At 39.1% G+C, this 23,368-nt stretch overlaps 1 protein-coding gene across 1 annotated transcript in view; it reads right to left on the reverse strand.

The window, feature by feature from the left end:
* rgs3a (regulator of G protein signaling 3a) overlaps positions 1 to 22,880 on the reverse strand; it is a 146,837-nt gene extending 123,957 nt beyond the window's left edge. Inside the window, exons 1-2 of the mRNA XM_042509299.1 lie at positions 22,835 to 22,880; positions 18,486 to 18,576 (exon numbers count right to left, since the gene is read on the reverse strand). Of these exons, the coding sequence (XP_042365233.1) occupies positions 18,486 to 18,576; positions 22,835 to 22,873 (130 nt within the window). The 5' untranslated portion in view covers positions 22,874 to 22,880. The remainder of the gene's footprint in view (positions 1 to 18,485; positions 18,577 to 22,834) is intronic.
* Between the last annotated feature and the right edge of the window lie 488 nt (positions 22,881 to 23,368).

Consider the following 23,368-nt stretch of genomic DNA (forward strand, 5'->3'; position numbering starts at 1 on the left):
ATTTGTAATAGACAGCATAAGTGATTTCGCAAATTCCCAAAAGCAACAAATGTTTACATGCAAGTGATTAAGTCCTCTAGTAGTAATTTAACACTGGGAGCCAAGGAGGAAGCGGGTGACATCATTGTACGGTCTGTATGAGGAGGAGGTCAAGATGGTTGAGTGGGTCAACAAAATGTAGGACATCGCCATTGTAGACTGGTGTTCCTTTGCTTTGTTTTTTTGCCTTTTTTAACCATGACGACAAAGGTCCGTTAATCTTAACGAAGAAGCAATTATAACCCAAACCCAGAAGTCCGTTGCACCAGTTTGGAAGGCACTGACAAATGTTGTCATGCTACTGATGCATTTGTCAGATCAGAAAATGACACGTCGTGCAGGAGGGCTGTTTTTTTTTTTTATTTGTAATGATGGGGCCTTGTGGATTCAGCAGGATTTCAGAAGTCAATCAAGAGCCATTTAGTAAGTAGCCTGAAGTCGTTTTAAGATCGTGCATTGTCCTCCTGGCATGTTTTAAATCATTTAATGTTGATTAGGTCAGATATTTTTTTTCCACAAAATGCTAAATGCCTTTGCTAAAATTGCCTTTAAAAGGCACCTAGTTTAAAAAGTAGACGCAAGATGGCTCCTACATTCATGAAAAGCTCTTCTCTCAGTGTACGTATGGATGTGCTGGAGGTTTCAAGTTTTCACATAAGACTTGTGTAGGTGCACTAGTCCACTGATGGCATTTGTGACGTCAAAACTTTGTAGATCCACTCCTAACCTCAGATTTAAGGTTAATGCAGAGAACGTTTCCTCAGTCAGCAGAGTTTATCTAGTGTAATGCCACATTCAAATGGACCAATTGAACTTGTGTTTACAACATGGGAAGTCGTACCCTCTGAGCTCTCAAAAAATTTTGATTAACAAGGTCATGAATACAACTGTCAGGTTGGTGCTCATATGGTCACTTCTAAATAACACGGCACACACTACCTCCTCTGAACGCAGCATCAAACTCTGCTCATACATCATTCTGCACAGCAAAGATCAAGTATCCAACAATTAAAAAAAACACTTTTTTGAGAGGAGAGGAAACTTTAAAATGTATCTGTATTCAACTGAAGATAGTCCACATGCAGAGAAGCAATTTAAGTATCCCAACATTTTGGACACAGTTTTTTCTTTCCTCTGTAACCCTATGCAGCCATTTAACCCCAGAGTAAAGAGCCCGATCCCATAGTTGCAGTTGCCATGGTAACTCAGAGGCTTTCTCTAAAAAGGGGATTCTGTCAGTTGTGAATCTGAAACCTCCAGGGGTCCGGCAAAAGAGAGGGGCTAACCTGGCTGGCGTCAAGCCCAGGAGAGGAGCCTTTTGTGTGGGTAAGACATCAGTAACTCTGGGACTAAGAGGGGAGAGACACGGAGCAGCTGGCAACAAGAAACATCCCGCATGACTGACATAAAAATGGGGGAAAGAAAGAGGAACAATAAGAGACCGAAATAGCGGACAGTGGGAAAAGTATACACAAGTGAAATTTAGGGAATGAGGGAAAAGAGGAGTATAGTTCTAAGAAGGGTGTAAGAAGATTAAAGAAAGTCAGACACTGAAACCAGACGGGGGAAAAAACAAGAGGGGGCGGAAAATAAAGACGTTCAAAAGCCAAAAATAAAGAATAGAAATCAAAAGGTGTTGGCAGGCTCCTGCAGTTGAGTCAGCCAGTCTCAGATCTGCCAGAACATAAAAAGCCCTTGACTCTGCCCGAGTCCCTCATTGCAGCACTTGCTCACTTGACACCCAGTCCCTCTTTTCACCTCCTGTCGCCCACAAACAAACACTTGATGGAGAGGGTGAAAAAGCCAAGATGGGAGGAGATTGCCTCCACTTCACTGTTTGGGTCTCTTAAGATCGCCCCAAGAATCAAGGAATGATTGGTGATACTAAGAACTGACACATTCTGTAATTAAATTAACTGATGTGGACTGACAACGAAATGATGAGTGGATGACATGTTGCTTTTTATAAAGGATGTGATCTTGATTTCAAACGGCTGAGAGGCAAGATAGCTGACAAATTTGTTGTAAATAGGAAAAGCTTCAACAACAACACAAAGTGCACCGAAAATAAAGTCAGATTTGTCTTCTCCACAGCTGTTTATGCTAAATTGAGCTGTCAACATTAGTACTTTGAAATGAACGAGTTTTGCCTTTTTAACATTCTTTCTGTGTTGTGACCGCTGTTTTTGTAGCTTCCTCTTGGATGTGTGCTACTGGTCTGAGATCGTGTCGCTACCTTCCATTTAAGTCTCAGCCTCGCCTGCGCTCTGTGCACAGAAATGTCCCGAACATAGCAAAAGAAAAAAAATATGAAAATACAGGCAGAGGGCAAAGTCTCTGCAGATAAATACGCCGCTACACACTTCTAGTAGCACATAAGTGATGGCTGTGAGGGATTACTTTTGAGTCTATGGATAGTCGTTCAGGAAAATCCTGTATACTTCACCTTTAAGATAGTACAGTATCTGAAAATAGTGTTGCAAAAAGGTAGAAGTTAAAGCAAAAGCTACTCTCAGTCTCACTAAATGTGAATGATTATTTCACCTTTTTAACAGTAAAAACTACAGTATATAGAAGTTTAAGTTCATTTCTTAATTTCAACCATGAAAGACACAGCTGTCTACAATCTTGTTGAAACTGAATAAAATTGTATACAACATGGGATGTATCAAAACCTAAATTCTAATAAAGATACACAAAGATTTATAATTACATTTAATCTCATGAGATTTAATATTCCATAACATCTGAATAAATATGTATGTGTTAAACACATTAAAATGACATTATAGATAACGCAGTGTGAGTTGAAAGTACTCCTACTACTACTCTCATTATATCTTTTTTGACAAGTATTTAACTGATTTAGAAAGTGATACAGGCAATGGGGGAGCTTTTTGGCAATGGCTGTGAAAAGCCTTCGATTTATTGAACAACTACAGTGAAATGTTTTAAAACAGTGCTCAGCGTACGAGCGAACCTCTTTCTGAGCAAGTCTACACACAGACCAACAGGGAGAAAATCATACAGTGGCAGAGCAAACAAGTACGTGCATACCGGACAAACCACCAGACATCTGAGTAATGCAGCATGAATGAAGCTTTGTGCGACAAAATTTCCAGTTCATTAAGCTACAAGATTTTTGGGGGAAACTGACTATTTCTTTTTTTATAAATACATTGAAAATGACAGGCTATATTATGTGTACTCATAAGGAAAACATCAACTCAGTAATCACGTCCGATTAACGGTGCAAACATGCAGACCTTCACATTGTTCAAAATTGCTTTAATCACCACACAGAAATGCACATTTGGCAGCTGTGGCTAACCTCCCAACATCTCCTTCATGATACGGGTCAATAAAAACCTTACAGGTGCATTTGCGTTTCGTGTCTCACTATTGTGTGTATCCTTGAGGCCTAACAAACATATCGAGTGCATTTCCCTCTTAATAAAACATCTGGAAAGTGGATATAGAAATGATTTTACACTGCGCATTGTTTCCATGTTTCCAGCAGCCTTCCTCTTGACTGGCTTTGTTAGCGAATTTTTGTATTTCTACGCCTTACTACTCACAGCTGCCAATCAGTGGAACAGCATGAAAACATTAGCAGGATGTGATAGACAATGCTCAGCCCTTTCTTCTAGAGGTACATTTGGAAGGAACTGTAATGCAGACTGGATTAGGTCTGCTATTTATATGATGAAGAATTGCTCAACCATCTACTGCTCAAAGTCCAAAAACATACATATTGAGTAAACAGCAATGTCTCTTTCCATAAATCATGACTTCAGATTATCCACAGACCTTGTTGTGAGCAGTTTCATGACGGGACTATTTTCTTGCTACTGAACAACACCAAACTCCCACCACGCAGAAGTAAACATGCATCCACCAAGCACCAGTAAACCAGCTAATGTTACAGCTCAGCCAAGGAGGATGCCATTACTGGACACTTCTCCCACTGTCTAAAGCTTGATTGCTCATCTATGAGTAGATGCACAACTCCTTCTTTGTGGTAATACAGCTGCCAGGTGTAGTTCGGCAGAGACATTGCTGTTGAGTTTTTCCAAATGTATTTTTGCTTTGAGCACCACAAACTGGATACCATCAAATTATATTCAAGGGAAAGCAGCAATCTCTACGGCATATATCTCCAACACTCTGCAGCTTGCACCAAAACAATCTAGATTGATAGACAGCACTACAGGCGACAGGAAAAATATGTTTTTTTGATTTGGGGTTTAATTGTCCCTTTAACTGACTTCCAAAAATGTAAACACTACACATTATCATACACTGACAGTGTATTTCATTAGTTTTCTGCCGAAATATTCAATTTTGTGGGTCAAGATCCACTAATGGTGATAAGACCTTTTTTGGTGTTATGTTGGCACTAGTATTACCTGGTTAAGGAAATATCATGGTTCAGTTGTCTAAACTTTACCAAAGACAGGAATCAGGATGCTCCTGTGCTTTGTGCTAGATATAAAATTGCCTTGTTTGTGATAGGTTCAGCTTTTAAATATTGTTTTGCGATTGTATCACGGAGCATATTTGGGTTCCTCTTAAATCTTTTTGTTTTTTCTATAGTAGTTATCGATAATCGCACTGGAAGTTTTTTGGTAAGCAAAATCATTTGGCTTATAGGTGTTTTTGGTAAAAACATCAATAAATGTGGGTCATCATTTGGCTGGCAGAGTGAGTGCCGTCTTGTGTCTCTTTCATAAGTGAGCTAAAGAAAAAAGGATATAAAATGGGTGCTGTGGCCTCAAGTGTTGAATCCACCTCATTTCTTTAATCATATCGTCCATCATTGTACACTGTGTTACAGTTATAGTGTCTTACTGTTAGATAGACTGAAGTAAATAAATGTCTGCTATCAGTGTTGCAGGTTATTTCTGCAATGATGTTTACACATCTTGTTCAGTTTTCTCCTTTTGTTCATTTCATTCTTTTTATTTTAAATAGGTTGCACAGTGAAATCTGAACATTTCTTTTCAAGAGGCATTTTTTTTATATAACGTTGCCTTTAATTCGAAAAATAATTTATCCCATATCCTACGGGGATCATCTCCAGTCGTCTAACAGGATAACCTGGTGTAGATCAGAGTGCTTATCTTTTTTTCATCGATTGTCAAAGGTCAAATTCTCCACATCAAACATTTATTTACTTTACGAGAATGCTAGGGGATGAAGATGATCCCTCTTGGCCTTCAGAATAATCCACTAAATTCACCAGGCAATTCACTCGGTGCACCCAGGTGCAATTAAACTATCAATAAGCCATTTTCAGAATTTGTTAACATGGTTATTAAATTGTTCATTTCCATTTTTCCCTCTTTGTGAAAAAGTAATGCCCTAAGCAACCAGACTGACTGAGAAACACCGGGGATGATGTTCTCTTTACTATGAACACGAACATGAGTCACTAGCAAGCACATCAACCACTGAGAGCAGGGTGACATGCATACAAGGGATTTCATTTAACAGCTAGCAGAGTTGTATCTTCCTTTGTCAGAATCATCTTCACAAAACAGATATTGGATGCTATGAACCCAACAATGCTGGGTTTTAGTCTGAGGAAAGACAGCTGCATTATTCCACAGCATTTGCACAAAAATTAGATGACATGGCTGATGTGTTAATTATGTTTTTGAAGAATTTTTTATCCTGCCAAGGAGAGAGACGTGTGGTCCTCAGAATGCATCCTGCTGACTTTGGTGATCCTCAATGAGGCTGACTTTTTAGTTCTTTACTTAAACAACTAACAACTGCATGGTTTTCTCTGAAACAACGTACAGACTTATGATTACCATTTATGGTCCCCGGAGAATTAGTTAAAATATTGTTGATTTCTTGACTTTTCATCTTGTGCCATGTTCTAGTCAACAATTTGTGCAATTCTTTGGTTTAAAACTAAGGACTTGCAAAACTCTTGACATTCAGCCTCAGATGTTACTTGTGTTTGGCGCTAATTATGGTTTTGCTAACATGCAAACTAAGATAGTGAACATTGTAAAGATAAAGACCCAGTTTCTTGGATACAGGGATATACACCAAGTATAGTTACCAGATGGCAAAACAGTGATTTGTGGAGCTTCGTGTGTAATGGGGTCTAAATCAGATTTAACTAGATCGATTGATCCCTGTATCTAGATCCATGGGAAAAGAAATGTGATTGGTCCGTACATAATTAGGTCCAGCCCCCGGCTGTGTGTTGATTCTGTCTATGTGTATATTGCTGAATTGAATCTGTATAGTTCAAACACTGAGGAAGGCTCTGTGTCGAAATTCTATTGTGATGTCAGTCAATTAAACAGGTGAAATGTGATTATATTGTCCTTCTCTTACTTGGAAATGTGCTACCTCTTCATATTTTTTACAACATGTTCATTGGATTTTGGGTTCAGCACTCCACAGAGAATCCCATCGTTGAACTACAGCCTTCTTTTTCAAAACAAACACATTATTCACAATATCATAAGATGCAAAAATTGAATAGCAACAACACCACTAACTATATATTAAGGTGACATAAAAAAAAAATCAACAATGCTCTAAATACCACAGAATATAATAAGCATCAATGAAATCCCCTTTTATGCCATGAAAAAGAAAGCACAAAACTAGGACATACATACTATAGTACAAACATCTAGCAGTAAATGGATGCACAGGTAATGCACTGTACGTGTTTACTGTAAACAGTTCGATCCCTGAGAGGAAAGCATTTTGTTTATGCATGAGGTATCTGCACACTACAAGCCCAAATCTGAATACATTTTAAACATGTCACAAGACTACTGTATAGCGCAAACACGAGAGATGTTTGTGCTGTGGCTCTGACTGACCTCAGCACCCGCTGCGAGACTGACTCATTTATCGAATGATGCCACACGAAACAAGACAATGTAACGACTTTCGCCTTTTCTGGATAGCTGGACAGCGAGATTGACGCATTTCATTTCCTGTTTGTCTTGAGCAAGGCACAACAGCCAGAAAGGATTATGTCTGTTGTCCGTTGAGATCTCCGTTCAGAGATTTATGAAAACGATTTAAAGAGAACAAGCATATAAATACTAGGGACTGACTGGGATGTAATTTCATATTCAGTATCTCCCAAATCAACATCAGTCATTCATCAGCTTCAAGCACCACCAACATCAGACTCATCATAGCAGAAATAGTTTCAATGCTATGCATTTCCTCTGATGCTGCTTTGGGTATGTTATTACGGAATAAGAAATAACAAACAAGATCATCAATATTACTTGCAGCACATGAACTCTGTCTTACAGAAGTTTTTCACTACTGTAAAGATGGTCCTCTCATAAATATAGGCTGTCTCTGCAGTAGAAAGACACAAAAACTTTTGAAAATGGTGCTACATGACCAGAGAAAAAAAAGGACTGTGTCATTCACTTTTCCTGCCCAAGAGCTAGAAAACCTAGTTAAATGACCAGAATGCACTGCACCACATAAGTGCTCCCACTGATGGATGATGTAACAGTCTGTCTGATATTACAGTTAAACAGGAAGCTAAAAGATGTATCTGAAAACATTTTAGGAGAGAAACGCAGTAACTAAATCTTGATTTGTATTTGATCAGCACTGCATAGTTTTACTACTAAATATTTGGAGTGGCACTGACAACTGCATCAAAAAAACTTGGTGGTTTATTATACTTTGAGCGTGAGCCTTCTTTTGCAAGAAAACCAAGTTATTACTAGGAAAAAGAATTTTATTGGCCATACCTCATCATGTTGATGATGATGTGGCTATTCAAACTACTAACTAACCAATTTATTTCAACTACTGCAGTACAGTGCAACTGTAAAGAAAGGACCATAGCCAACTCAAACCAACTTGGAAAAAAGAATGAGTCATGGTACTTAAAAATATGTTTCACATTTCTTTAAAACTATTTAATAATGACATATTTTAGCTATTCCTAACTTTACATAATATTGAAACTGCCCTCAAGTATGACAAAAAAAAAAGATCTACAATATTTTGCAGTTCTGATTTTCTTGGCGTGACTACGATGCATCATCCTACACAGAACTGTCAGAATGTGCTGTGACACATGATGAGAGTATATCTGCTGAACAGAGACACTTAAATTGGGCAGGATGGGAACAGGCTCGTTTTCCGCATGAGCGCGCCCCTCATTGGCAGTCGCACTCCCTTCAGTTGTGCCCACTTAGTTCCGCCTACCTTCTGCGGGCTCAACTTGTCTGCCCATCAGGAAATTGATTCTAATTTACTTTGTGTCCATGACGACTTTGAGCCGTCGTGGTTCATTGCCTCTGACCCTAACACATGGAAGTGTCCGCCCACTGGAGATTAAAGACTATGCTATCTGAAGGTTTGCAGTCTGTGGAGATTCATGCGTGTGATGCAAAGAGTTTGTATTGTAGAGGTGGCAGCCCTTTCTGTGGTTGTCTGAGACTGGCAAGTGCTTCTCCCCCTCCTATTCACCCCTCTAGTGGTAAACATGTCCCTGCAGTCTGCTACCACTATTTTTTCAGGTCATCTCCTCTGATCACTGAAATATTTCCTGTAAATATTGAGCATTCACAGCAACATAGTAAAACATCCGTTTCTGTCAACAAAAAAAGGGTCTGCTTGGGTTTCTTCATGGACTATAATGGTCAGCTGGGCATTATAATTAGGTCTTATCAGCAACAATTACTGAAAACGCTGCTGAGTATGCTCAGGGCATTTGTAGAATTCTCTGCCGTTACATATTTTCGTTTTGATATGCAGCTCATGTCAGACTGACAATACCTAACAAGAAGTCTGATGGGGTTATTCTGGGGTTATTTCTATTCAGTTTCAGGTTTGAGCTCCTCGTGCCAGTCCAATCACGAGGAGAAAATGTTGCCATTGTACATTACTGCAAACCAGTCATCTGTTACAACTGTACATTTCATAGATATCATATCAATCTTTCAAAAGTGACATAGTGTTGATTATATTTAGATAAGCTGAATTTTTCATCATGAGGTGAAGGGGATGTGGAACGGCGTGACAGCTGGGAAAGACAGACTACTGTTTGAGACCTACAAACAAATTTTTTTTTTGTTTGCGAGGCCAGCACTACATTGTCAGTAGTACTTACGCCACCAAAAGCCAGTGTTTTTTAGCAAGACATTGATGGCACATCCAGCTGAATAGAACCAAACTTTAAACACACCGTCGTTGAAACACATAGAAACTTGAGTTTCAGCATGTTTACTACATAATAGTTACAATGTTACAAATGTTAGATATCCCAGGTTTGCAGAAACATAAAGCGCCAACATTTATTTTGGCGACTGTCTTAAACCAGCATGAGTGCATCAACTGGGTTCTGATAGTGCACTGCATTTTCCATTTTTGTCAGTGTAAACGCCTTCAAGCACTCAAAAAGAAAAGTGTGAGCACAGAACAATGCCAATTGAGACACGGTGTGTTACTGACACCAGTGCTGTTCCTGCTGTGACATGTCAAAATGTCTTGCATGCTATTGTTATTGGATCATGAACTTTGGTGACTTAAATTCATTCATACATTGTTTATTTTTACAGTGAACAATCAAAGTAATTGCACCAGAGTTAGCTAGCAGCTAATTTTCATCTGTTGTCTCGGGGAAGGTAAACAAAAAAATATATACAAAAACACAGAACAGCAAATAGCCGACACTGCCTAAAACATATTAGATAAAAACCCACGAACATGAACATTTCACTACATAAAACAGCACAATACTTAAAAGTCAATCAGAATAAAATCAGTATGACAAACTAGGCAATTATTACATGATAACACTTCTACAAAGATGTTTAGCCAAACTTGATCTGGTTTGTGAGCCTGACCTCACAAATAGCTCCACTTTAACCTGAGCAGAGGTCTAATTAGCCAAGATAACTGAAAATTTAGGTGGGTGTGCACTATTGAATAATATATGCAAGATCCAAATACAAACTGTTTTGGGTTTTTTTTTTAAGGGAAGATATTTTAACAATTAGTATCTTCATGTTAAGTATACTGCTCCAGTCAGATGAATAGCTAAGGTCAAAATTTACTATACAGAGTTAAAATAAATAAACCGTAGCCTTGATTTTCATCCATCAAAATGTACTATATTTTCAAAAAAAGACAATAATGTTTTATCGTAATCTGTGACAGGAAAAGAAGATGTCAAGTTTGCAGGGCTGACAATGTCAAAGGAGGAAAAGTGCAACACAGCAGCACAGAGCTGAGAGTGTAAGCTGTTGGGTCAAAAGCTTCACTTCAGATCAAGTGGATATAAGCCTGGGGGTCAATGTTACCCTCAGAGCATCAGATGCATGGCATGTCAGACATATACTCACTAACACACTGTCTCACACGATCACACACTCACACAGATTCACAGCCTGTATTTACCAGGGCAATAAAATGTGATATGAGACTACCCCCATCCCTCTATGTCCACATCCATCCCCTTCCATATAAGTTAATCACAGAGTGTACATTTTAATCTGCTGATTTAAAGGCTCACCATCTGGAAAAGCCTGGCAGCATTGTGAGTGTGTACAGTGCGTCGTCTGGACATTGTACATCTATTAAAAAAGCGAAACAAGTGTGCGTACGATGCAGATGACACACTTTTAAGCACGAGCCCAATGGCTGTTCTGCTATTTTTTGCTTTCACGCATACAGACCATCTGACCCACATCGTAAGCTCGTTGGAGGGAAATGCATTAGCCATGGTCAAAAACACACACACGTACATGTCACTGTGGGTCAGCTGTCCCCACTGACACACTGCGCAAGCCAAAACAGCAGAGCTAGGCGAGTTTCTTAAACACTCACTTTAAATAAACGCACAGACAAAGAGAAGAGATACAGTACATATGCTTCTGCACAAACACACACAGATGGATAGTAACACATTGTACCTAATCTCCAAAAAATAACCCACCAATCTAACGACCACCAAGACTAATAAAGACTGTTTTGTTAATCTCCACTGATATGTAATTAATTAAATACACAACTAAGCACTGTTTATCCACTCAGATTTCTCCTGCTGCTTTGAGCATTTGAGGCATAACCTCACAGTGACACAAACAGTATGTTTTTGTGTTTAACTTCCCTTTCACTCACTATTTTGGGTGTAAGCTTCACAGCAATGCATCAATATTAATAGGCTGTATTTTCTTTTCTTCTAATTTGTATTTTTTTTAATATTTTATCTTTTTTGGCCATTAAAATCTTTTTTTTTTTTTTTTTTTTTTTGCATTTTATCTGCTTCTTACTCTTTAACTGCTGTTACGTGTCAGTTTCCCTGGTATGAAATTAATAAAGTCTTATCTTATCTTAACTTCACAATTTAATTCTACAAACTTGCAGAAAAGAGTCTGAGTACACAATTAGATCAAAACTAGGGCAGGGCATATTAGGTCATTTCCATATTCGAGTGCACACATTACGTTATTATATAGTACTTAAGTACCCACAAAAAAAAATCAAATGTAAGAATAGGGCCTAAAATGAACACTTAAGTGAAAATAAGAACATATCTGGAATTAGCCTACTTTTCTATGCAGCACAGTCTAGAGATTTTCAGTAATTACATAGCCTACACTGAACATTCAGACTGTATGTTATGTGTGGCTACATAGATCTATCATTTTGGATCTGTGCAGATAGTGAACAATTACCCATGCATCCCATCCAAAAAAATTAAAACTTTTAATGTAGAACTGGGTCAGTTTACATTTATGTTTATTCTATACACTATGTGTATGTGTTGTTTTTATAAAACAAGAAATGATTTCTCTATACACTGAGTACTCGATCCATGTGTCTTGCATGATAAAGGCTCATATATGCTCAACGTTAGATACATATACAGACAGGGATGGGGCCCTATGTCCATACTCTATGTTCATTTCATCTTTATCTGTGCATGTCTTTGAAATCTTGCGGCTACGAACGAAACAGAGATGTACCACCGGAGATTGTGGGGGCAGTGTAGTGAAGATCCAGGGAGATATGACTATAGAGGACAACAAGACATTTAAAAAATGCCAAAACAAAACAAATTGGTAATATAGTGCAAAGAATTCTCTGTCCACATGTCGTGATATATTTAAATACCTCACAGACCACCGGCGTATGCAACACTGTCTCTTTTAAAAGGCACATTATCACGACCTACTCCACCGTCACCTCGTTTGTTATTAAATGAAACTTTTGACTCCAACCTCTTTTGCCATCTGTTGGCTGTATGTATGCCATCATAAATGACGCATGGAAGTAGGAGGATGTGATGTTTACAACATTTAAAACTGACGTACCTATTTTTGTACATTGAGGTAACATAAATTAGCCCTTAGTATTACTATTGGTTGAACAGTATTTAAAGAGCTGTGCACACTATTACTGTGGCTTAAAAGAGGCTTCTACCACTGCATAATACAAAAATATGTCCTGAAAATCAACACTAATTGCTCTGTCACTCCTTATCTCAGAAATGTTGTTTTGCTGCCACTCATGCACAGCCTGTCAACTCATGTTAAGCAAAGTTAAGATGGCAGCCTTTTTATTGTGGACCTACGTTGTAATTAGCTGTCAACACTCAGCGGATAGTTTTTGTTGTAGAAGCAAAGAGTCTGAGAGCAAGAGGAGGAAAGTCTGTCTGAGCCACAGAGTATTTAGAGAGTTCATTTCTCTCATTGTGCTCTCCATATGTGATTTATTTGTCTTTTGTGGGGGTTTTTTAAAGAATATTTTCTTGCAAATGTACCCGTCATTATGGTCTGTAGATGTCTTGCATTTCAGTGTGGCCTGTTATTATTTTCAACATTCTTTTAGATTGTCTTTCTAAATACTAAATGTCCCAAGTCAACCATTAGGTCAGGACGATGCTACATCACATGCAGATGTGCTGCCAGCTTCCCAGTCCAACATTGTTCTGCCTCCAGGGTTTTTGGCCTGGCACTGTCCTAGGTCTGAACTGGCACAGATCTCTGAGCGAGGGCTTAGTCAGACACACTGATCCAAATAGTGCACCTCTGGTGAGAGTCTGTGCACATTAATATGGATTAATCTAGCAGAGCGGTAAAAGTCTTGTTTCAATAGATGATGTTTGGTTGTTAAGTTACACTTTCTGCAATGTGGATATGACATTATAGGATTATAGCAATTTAGCTGTATACATTATTGTCATTCATTGGTCAGATAAGTTACACAGCTGTGACTTTAGCCTGGTTTGTCAAAGGTACATGAAAAGGAAATCCTGCCACACAGCTCAAATATACAGGCACCATCAAAAAAGCATTACATAAACACTGACTAAAACAAGGAAAGGGAAAAATAATGGTGGAGATGGAAGTTTGTTTTTTTTAAACTCCACTGACTCAAGCTGAGCTAATGTTTTTTTTAGCCTTAGTTTGTCTCATTCAATTGTGATGAAATCTGGGGCTAACCAATTTCATTCTCCTACCACAGCACGTTTAATTATTTAATTAAACTGCGGTGATCCTCTGACTTTTCCTTTAGCGCCACTATGACATGGAATTTCATCAAGGTTTAAACCTAAACCTTCATCTTTACCATTTACTTGCTTAAACTTGAAGGGACAGTTGACCAAAAAATGAAAAATACATATTTTGTTCTCCTATCTGGAGTGCTATTTATCAATCTGGTGTGAGTTGACCAAGCGTTGGAGGTATCGGCTGTAGAGATGTCAGCACTTCTCTCCAGTATAATGGTCCTGGATGGCACTCAACTTGTGGTGCTCAAAGTGCCAGCAAAACACATCTGATAAACTTAACAGCAATGTCTTTCCAGAACGCACAAACCGGCTGCACAAGATAATCCACAGACCTGGTTTAATGTTGGAACAATTTTCTTTCTATACCCAGGGAGTATCACTGCACAGAGGGAAGCGTGCATCCACTGCTACCTCACCTATAGCACTTGCGTTACAGCTCAGCCGAGAATGACAGGATAACATGATAAATGTTTACATCTCACGCTGTCACAAGCCTCTTGTCCATAAGTAGATGCATGCTTCTTGCTGTGCAATGATACAGTTGGCAGGTGTAATTCTGTAGAAAAAAAATAGTTCCTACCTGAAACTGCTCATAAGGAGTGGATTATTTTGACAAACTGGACTGTGATTGCTGGAAAACATTGCTATTGAGTTTTTGAATGTATTTTTTTTTTTGGCACTTTGAGCACGACAAGTTGAATACCATCTCATTCCATTACATTAGAGAAAATGCAGACAGATCTATGGCTAACGTGTTTTTGTTTTGGGGGTGAACAGTTCCTTTACCACTTGTATAATGTTTCTGCTTGTACAAAAGGACAAATAAAATCTTTACAAAATGTGCATCAACATAATGTTATTGGTGATAATTTTGGGGTTCATTTCATTAAATTCAGTTCCCAGTCAAACCTTTTGCAACTTCTACTGTGCTGCCTGCAAGGTGAAAGAGTGCAGACGGCACCTCCTTTGCCCAGGGCTCAGCCTGGTCAGTGCATACCACAATTCCCCCAAGCGCTGTACTAAAACAGAATACACAAACAAACGAACAAACCTATCAACAAAAACAACCAACTACAGCTCTTATTGGGCGGCTCCTTCTGAGCATCAAATAGGAGCACAAATATTTTCAAGTTTGACATGAAATATATAAAAAACTTGCTAACCAAAAACAATATTTCCCCCTCTGACCCCCTAATCAACTTTTGGCAGCAACGAGATACCCAGATAATGGTACTTTTTAGGGAGAAAAATTTTAGAATTTTAACATTTTTAATTACAACTAGGATTACAAAATAACCACTACTAAAAACTTAAGTCAACTTTTAACTCACTTTAAAAGTACAGTGAGGCATGTTACACCTATAATGACAGATCCAGAGTATTATTTCTCAAAAGATTGCCGCTATGGCACCATTGATTGAGAGTTGGAGAGAGTTAGGGGCACAGCATGATGACAAGCACCAAAAAATAAATAAATTACAAGAACACGGCGAGCCTGCCAAGCTCCCAGTCTGCTCCTACTCACTCCTGTAATTGGAGAATTTCACTTAATGATATACTACATGCAAATCACTGACTTTTATGGCTAGTGCTACATCAAACTGTTTGTTTAGTAAAAGCCTTTTTGCATTCTGCAACAGTGTTAGGTTACATAAGAGATGCAGTGAGGACTAACAGACAAATGACAAAGATGCCGGAGTGACTAAGAAACAGTGATGTCGCAGAAAATGTCTGAGAGAAGAGAGTAAATAAAAATAAAAGTGATGTTAAGAGGGAGAAATGTGAAATGGAAAAGACAGAGAACATGCTAAAGGATATTCACAACACATAGATTATCAGTGTGAAAGAGACACAAAATATAAAGGGACTGGGAGACATATGGGGAGACAGAGAGAGAGAGAAAACAATTAGGAGGAGGAGGATGGACACACACAGAGGGCCATTGTAATGAATGGGAATCTGGTCATTTCTATGTTAGTGCATGTCATGGTGCAGCAGTGCCTCCATGGCCTACATTCTGCCAGCTGGCAACACGCAAGTGCATGCATGAGTATGCATCCCCCACTCTCTCTCTCTCGTACACACACACATGGATCAGATGAGACAGTAGTGGGGCAGTGTTTCCACTGGGAAAGATGAAAACATTCTACATCCATTGAAACAGCACAGTATACTGGGTTTTTTGCCATGACATCCTAAGAAAATTAAGGAACTTAAAACTTCCTTTGTGCACTTTCTCAGCAACAATGAGTACAATTGCAACACTTCTGCTATAGTTAAACATATCTAAGCTTGTCTGCCCACAGCTAAAATAACTTTTTACCAATGTAACCCTCGAGTATAAGGCAGGATCCCCTCATGCGAGCCTTATAATGGTTTCCTGCTGGCTGAGTCTTGAGTCCAAAGTGATACCCCTGTCCCATTTCCATCCACAGAAGCATAAAACTAATTTTAAAGTTGCATGAGGCAGATTAGCCTAGTTCAGCCAAGCGGTGTAAATTGGGATGGGTTAGCTCACGTCTCATGATATCATCGTCATCCTCATACCCCAGAAGGGAACTATGTGAATAAGCAAAGGGAAGTCGATGGTACTGGCGAACAGGGAGGGTCAGTGGTTGTGGAGGGCTGGTAAAAAAAAAAGTGTATGTGGGAGTACGTAACTGTGTGCTGATGTAAAAGGTTTGTGCATGTTTGTGTACAAAAATACGGGGTCGCACTGCAAGTAATCTACTGAATGGGTAAGCTAAGCTCCTTAAAGGGTCTTCAATGGAAAACAATTGTGACCAATTTAGCTCAGCAAAAGAAAATTAGATAGAAATGACAGATTAACAGTGCACGCACAGAGTATCAAAGAGAGATGGAAAGTAATGTCAGCAACAATAAAAACACACCAAAGAGGAATATAAAGATAGAAGAAGAAGATAATGGAGAACAAATGGGCAATAACCAGGAAAAAAGAAGAAAACAGTGAAGACACAGAAGGAGAGAGAGTGTAGCAGACAAGCAGCATCCTCAAAAGAAAATGAACCATTTCACGTTGCACATTTGCTTCCTCGCAAAGCAACATGCAACTTCCAAAATCTCCTCATGTGTACAGTCAAGTACGATAACACAAACAAAGTACTCACCTAGTCTAGGCTGCCCTTATGGCTGGCACAGAGTAGCATAACTCCAACACACACACACCACCACCACCAATGTGAAACTACGAGTGAGCGCAAACATAAGTAGGAAGAGAAGGAGCACTCGAAGGTGGAGAGAAGAAAAATAGATGTCCAAACAAATGTGTCAGTGTGTGTGTGTGAGGGTGCGTGTGTGTGTGTGTATGTGTGAGTTGGGTGGGTGTGTGTCTGTGTGTGAGGGGAGATCTACTCCAGCAGCGAACAGTATGGGAGAGCTCTCTCTCTCTCTCTCTCTCTGGCAACTGTGACGCGTCAGGGTATCGTCCAGACCCCTCCCTCCCTCACATTCTCTGTCTTTCCCCCATTCGCTCTCCCAATCCTTCTCTCTTTCTCTCTCTTAATCCCTCGCTTCTACAGTCGCCCCACCTCCCAACCCAAAGACTGATAAAGACTTAAAGCCATGAGCCCGGCACACACAAACCTCAAAATATATGTATGGCACTTACAGTAGTTAGGTTGACTTGTGCTCTTACAGTTGTCATTTTTAATCAAGTTTCGTTTGACCCCTAACACTCAGTTGATTGTTGCCTAAATTACTATTCTGAATTGTGTTCTTTTACCTTTTAATTATTTTCTATGCTGTTGTATGTCATTTGTAACTTTTATCTTTACCCTGTTTCACCACTGTTCGGGCACTTTGTTTAGGCTCTTTTGTGCACCAAAACATGCCAAAGTGTTTAATACATTTACACTAAAAAATAACTTTTCCTAAAATAAATATGGCTTACAAATAGAAAGGTTTCCTGATTTATTTAAAGAAATATCTGCGATGTGAATGCAGCATTATTGTACAAACAGACGGCAGATGAAAAACACCTTCTGGACAAGACAGGAAAAACGAAGCCTTCGACGAATAGGCTGGATGGTAAAAGAAAACATGCATGACAATACAATGCGATGGTAGTATCATATTAGAAAAAATGGAATAAAATATCTGAAATAAAATTACTTACTACTACTCACTTACTACTGACTTACTTACTACTACTTATCATCCAGTCATGAATTCCACTGCAGCTGACGGCAAAAGTTTCTCGTTTTGTTCCACAACATAAAACACATCAGTAAATACTCTTGAGCTGTAAAGCTTTTCTGTCTCTTAATAAAGGCAGTTGCTAACAAGTAGCTAAAGGAGACTAGAGAACATGATCATGCCAAGCTGTGACAAATACAGCATTACAGCCTCTTTGTGGAGGCAATGTTAATTAATGTGACCAAAGTGTAATTCCTTTATAGCCAAACGGTAGCTTTTTACTTCTGACAATTCTATTCAGGCTTACAAAATTATAAACGTGGTGTTCATTCATCTAGATTATCTTGCTGAAAAAAAAGTGTAACTATTAATGTTTGCTTGCCACAGAGCTTATTTTCTGCAATGACTCAAAATCCCAGAGGCTTTTTAATGAGGTAACCAGAGCAATGCGAACTGCTGTGTTGGCCTATAGAAAAATGTCCTCCCCTGGGCACTCTATGTCATCTACTGTTACCGCTGCCAGTTTTTTCTCCATTGGCCTCTCCTAATTTTACAGTCTGACTCTCCACTCCACTAACATGATATCAAGTTTCATGTCTACCATCCCCTGACTGTAAACGCAGCACAGCGAACAGGTCTAACGATCTGACGGCAACTTTCAATACTTCATATTTCCATATTGCAGCAGAAACATTTCAGTTGAAAATCCATGTTCCAGCCTTATTAATAATGATTAATGATTAATTTAACTTACCAGTGAAGTGGTGGTTGTGCTGTGTGGGCACTTTAAGATGCTTCTTCCGTCCCAGCTCTTCCCCAAGTAGGTAATACCATCCTTGAACCTCCTACAGCACACACACAAAAAGTAACTGTGTGTGTGTATGTGTGTATGTCAAGCATGTGCACGTGTATGCCTGACTTCAAGCTTCAGGATTCAACTTAATGAGTACTAAATTTAAAATGAATTCTCTATGTGAGAGAATAAACATGTTGTACAGATACACACAAACATACACACACACACACACACACACACACACACACACACACACACACAGACTCAATTTGCTCGCTCCTCCAGGGCTGCAAACACTGAACGCACACACACTCAGCGCTCACAATGCTTTAGCTTATTCCAGCAGCTGATGCCCCCACTTCTGCACTTCTGCCCTGTGAGCCAGATGGTGTGTGCGTGTGTGTATTTGTGTGTACATGTGTGTTATGTGTTTGCAACTACTGTACGTACGTGTGTTACATAAAGCCATGCAGGCAGCAGCAGGGGGGGTCTGATTTGTAATCCTGATGATGTGGGCGCAGTCTTGCAAACAGAGACATGACAACACTGTTATAAGCTTTGCCGTTATTTTGCTGTGTGTCACACGTTTATTACAGCACACACACACACACACACACACACACACACTCCTGCACGGACACTGCCAGCCTCCTCTTTTGTACTAAATAATGTGATGCCATGGACAGTGACAATAATCTCCATTTTAAAAGCATCTTATCTGAGTGGACAGATTTCTGCGGGCTGTGGGACAAGGGGGGGAGGACGGGTGGGTGGGCTTGTATAGGAGATGGGGGAGGGGAGGGCATATGTCCTGAAAGTCAGGGATGGATTTACGCCATTGTTCAATATTACTCTGCACTTGTGACAAGGGGGGGAAAGAGTGAGGCAAAGAGAGCCGTTAGTCAGGAGGGAGACAGATGAGGGAGATGAACGAGAAAGCAGGAGATGGGAGAGAAATAAAAAAGCACAAAGTGGCAAAAGGGTGCAAACAAATGACAAGATGTGACAGGCAAGCAAAACAGGTAACAAAAATAACAGCTAACCGTCATGAGTGCCAAATGCTACAAAAATAAAACGCAGTAGAGGGAAGCAGAAAGGGATGGGTCTGAATGAAAGGCAGAAATAATCCAAAAAGATTTTTTCTTTTTTTTTTTTTAGAAAAACAGGAAAAGAATAACAGATGTGGTGCAAGGATGAAGAGACACAACTCCCTGTGACTCAAAGCTAAATCTCTTTCATTAGCATATTAAGCCAATTAAATATTCATTGGGATAAATGTTAGAGGAAGGAAGCCATACGCCTGACTAAAACATAATTTCTTTCTGTTGTTTGTTGTTCTCACTGATGTGGACGTTAATTGAAAGTACAAAAAACACTTACTGTGGTGAGTTTAAGACAGAACAGTTTGCAGCTGTGTCCCTGTTTGTTCTCTCATTTTATTTCTAAACACCAAATCAAGAGTTTTATGTCAACTTCTCTGCCAGCCTGAGAAAAACAACAACAACAAAAAAAGCTTTGGGTCAAAGAGTCAAAATTAAAAGCAGATACTGATTATTTTTAACACAAGAAGTAGAGTTTGTTCTATTTTTTCCTTAACAAGAAGCTAAGAGAGAGGTTTTTTTCTGCACTTTTACTGCAGATTGGTTCTTTTTCTGCAGTGATATAACCCGAGAATATAATGTGTTATAAACCACTACGTCACCAGACGCTCATATTTTCTACTTCACTTAAAGCCCTAATTATAGGGTTCATTGGGGCAGAATACCTCATTGGTAAAGGGCTGATGAGTGCACTAACTTATCCTTTAAGTTCAGAAACAGACAACTGGAAAGGTTTCCCCAACTCTGCCATAACCATAATGAGCATACAGGTTTCCTGCTTTCCAAAATCCAATACGTGGCCTTAAAAACACACACAAATGGATGTGTGTGTTTTTAATAGCATACATAACTGATTAAGTGCTTAAGTATTACATATAAAAACATTGCAGTGGGTACTGCACTAACCACTACAATGTGGTCTTTCTTTTGTGAATGTGAATGTCTGCAGGGAGAAAATATGCACATGTGCAAAGGCAGTTGGAGGAAAAACCGTTGGATAAATTAGACCTGAATAATTTAACATTGACAGAGCTAAGAAAAGCAGTTATGGAAATAAACTGTACAGTGGAGGAGAACCTATTCCAAGCCAAAGAGCAACACTGAACTCGCACCTCACATTTATCTGCTATCACCTTGGACAGTTGGGGAAGAAAGAGTCAGGGGCGCTGTTCTTCTATATTACGAAACAGGTGTGTGGGATGAAGTGGTGTCATCCTTTTTGTGTTTTTGAGTTGTCCTCTTCAACATGCCTGGCAAGTCTTCAGTTTCTACACCAGCTGGTAAAGCACAGAGGCCAGAGCAAACATTAGGAGATGTACAGCTGTGTTGTGCATCAACGCACTTAAAGAGCACGTTTGAACATGCTCATATTTTCTATGAACTAAATGCATCAGTTTGCAACATACGGAGTGACGCCCGCAAGTTATATCAGGCAGTCAACTCAAGCTGCACTGATTCATACACATATGTCATACCCCACTGTCTGTATGTCATCTACAAAACACACCCTACCAATTTGGTGGTCTATTTAAGCTGCAGCTCTCCCCCTGTCTGTTCATTAGGGGAGGGAGATATTTAATCATGACTCCTCAACATAATATAAACATCTGCGGGGAGTGATTAGGTCGAAGTCTAGTTGCCAAATTTTAACATTGTTCTGTTGTAATAAACATTTCAAACATGAGTTGTTTGACAGCATCAGCATGAGTAGAGCATTGTACTTCAGACAATGCAGCTACCGGTGCTGCTGCAGCCAGTTCAGATAAAAAACATGTCAGTCACATCGACAACATTTGAATAGCATACGAGTCTTGGGAAATATATCTGCGAGTGCATGTTCATATCAAGAAATTACACTTGCAGTCAATATTTAACAGGCCCAGTGCCCTGCCCCTCAGTCCAAATACCTGATTCCACACTGACTGACACAGACGCAAAGTCCTGGTCTTTTTTCCCCATTTTTCCCATTATTGCTGTCTCTAAATCTCTGCAGAGCTGAAGTCATAACACATTTCCAGCTAGAGCGATAAATGAAGCCAGTGATGGAGCCTGTACCCGCTCACTTGGAAGCATATGTACTTCTTATTATATGTTTTGTTGAACTACTACAAAATTGTGTTCATGTAGGACAAATAAAATTTCAAATGCATCCAAAGTATAACTGAACAGAAGATCTTTTTTCACATTTTCTACATAGTATGATACATGGTTTAAGCTATAAAACATCTACTTACATAGTTTTTTTTTGAGACTTTTGAAAGTAATCTGTCTAGGATTCTCTGTCGAGTAGTATACAGTAATAATTTAGTTTGGGAAGTGGGCAGTGGCAATCATTGGGGGCTGGGGATTCGTGGGTAGGAGGAGGCTTGCTTTAAAAAGAATAGCCTGGAGCACCCTATGTGAACTTTAAACAAATGTCAACTAGTTCATTTTTTGGGACTATGATCTTACAGTAGTGCAAAATATAAATCGTTAACTGGAGACATTAACTAGTTCATTTTAATCTGTGTGATCGAAACCTTGAGCTCACTCTTGTAAAGTCTGAATGCGAACAACACTGATATACAGTATGTGTGATGGGAACAGGATGTGCTGGTTTTTTTGACTGCTCGAACACACGCTGACAAAAGGAATCGACTATGGGCTTTGTTATCTTGTAATAGAAAAAAAAACAAAGCGGGTCTTGTTGTTGTTGCAGCAGCACTGATATCACAAGTATCCCAAGATAACATTTTCTACTAAGATGCAATACTTGTTCATATTTTGGCCAAATAATGCACTGCTTTTATGGAAAGATTTACTGTAATTCAGTAAAAGCTTAACGGTACTTGCAACATCATCTGATCAATATACTGTGTTTTTGCACTAAAAAAATCTTCTTCAGTAAAAGAAAGAAATGTGATTCAGTGAGACTTAAATAAGCAATGCACGTGCATCTACGTGTGAGACCCATGACATTTCAGAAGGGAGAGTGACTCAAACGGGGTTTTACTCCACTGACTGGAGGCAACATTGCTGCGCTGTAACACTCATAACCCCAAAGTGTTTCCTCTCAACTATCGAGGTCACACAAATTCATTCACACTGGACTTGACTCTTCTTGGTCTAATGGCTGGACACACACACAAAGAGTGAAAGTTAAAAAGGGAGCTAAGTACACTGTTTACACAACGTCTTTATACCTTTAATCTCTGTGTTTAAACGTACCTTTCCTGGATCCATAAGGGAGCGCACACCAAAGCTCATGCAACCCAGCAGCGCACTCATCCTGTTGCTACAGAGAGAGAGCAAGATAGACAGAGAGAATAAATAAGCAGGATAAAAATCAATTAATACCCCTAAGTAAAGCCGATCTGTCATCTAACTCAGGTCTGACATCTGAAATGTGTTTTTTATCCTCCAAAAGTTCTAAATCCCACAGACCTAACTGCATATACATAATAATCATTGTGATGTTTTTATGGTGTTTTTCATCTTGGTTTCACATTTTTGTCAAACATAATCTTGTCCCACATCACCATACAGACTTATTTATTACAAAGAAGGCAGGACAAGGTTAATCCCTTGGGTGACATCTGTGTTTTAAGAGACAAAGTAAAAAATAATGAAGATAAACAAATCAATAATAATAAAAAAAAGCAGTAAAAATATAATAGGCTTACTTGGGAAACATTTTTCATGAATCTGTCAACATACTGACATTGGGTAAATATATTGTCAGAGTTATGGGAGTCTGTGCAT

The sequence above is a fragment of the Plectropomus leopardus genome, chromosome 20, assembly GCF_008729295.1.
Source record: "Plectropomus leopardus isolate mb chromosome 20, YSFRI_Pleo_2.0, whole genome shotgun sequence".
NCBI classification, from domain to species: Eukaryota; Metazoa; Chordata; class Actinopteri; order Perciformes; family Serranidae; genus Plectropomus; species Plectropomus leopardus.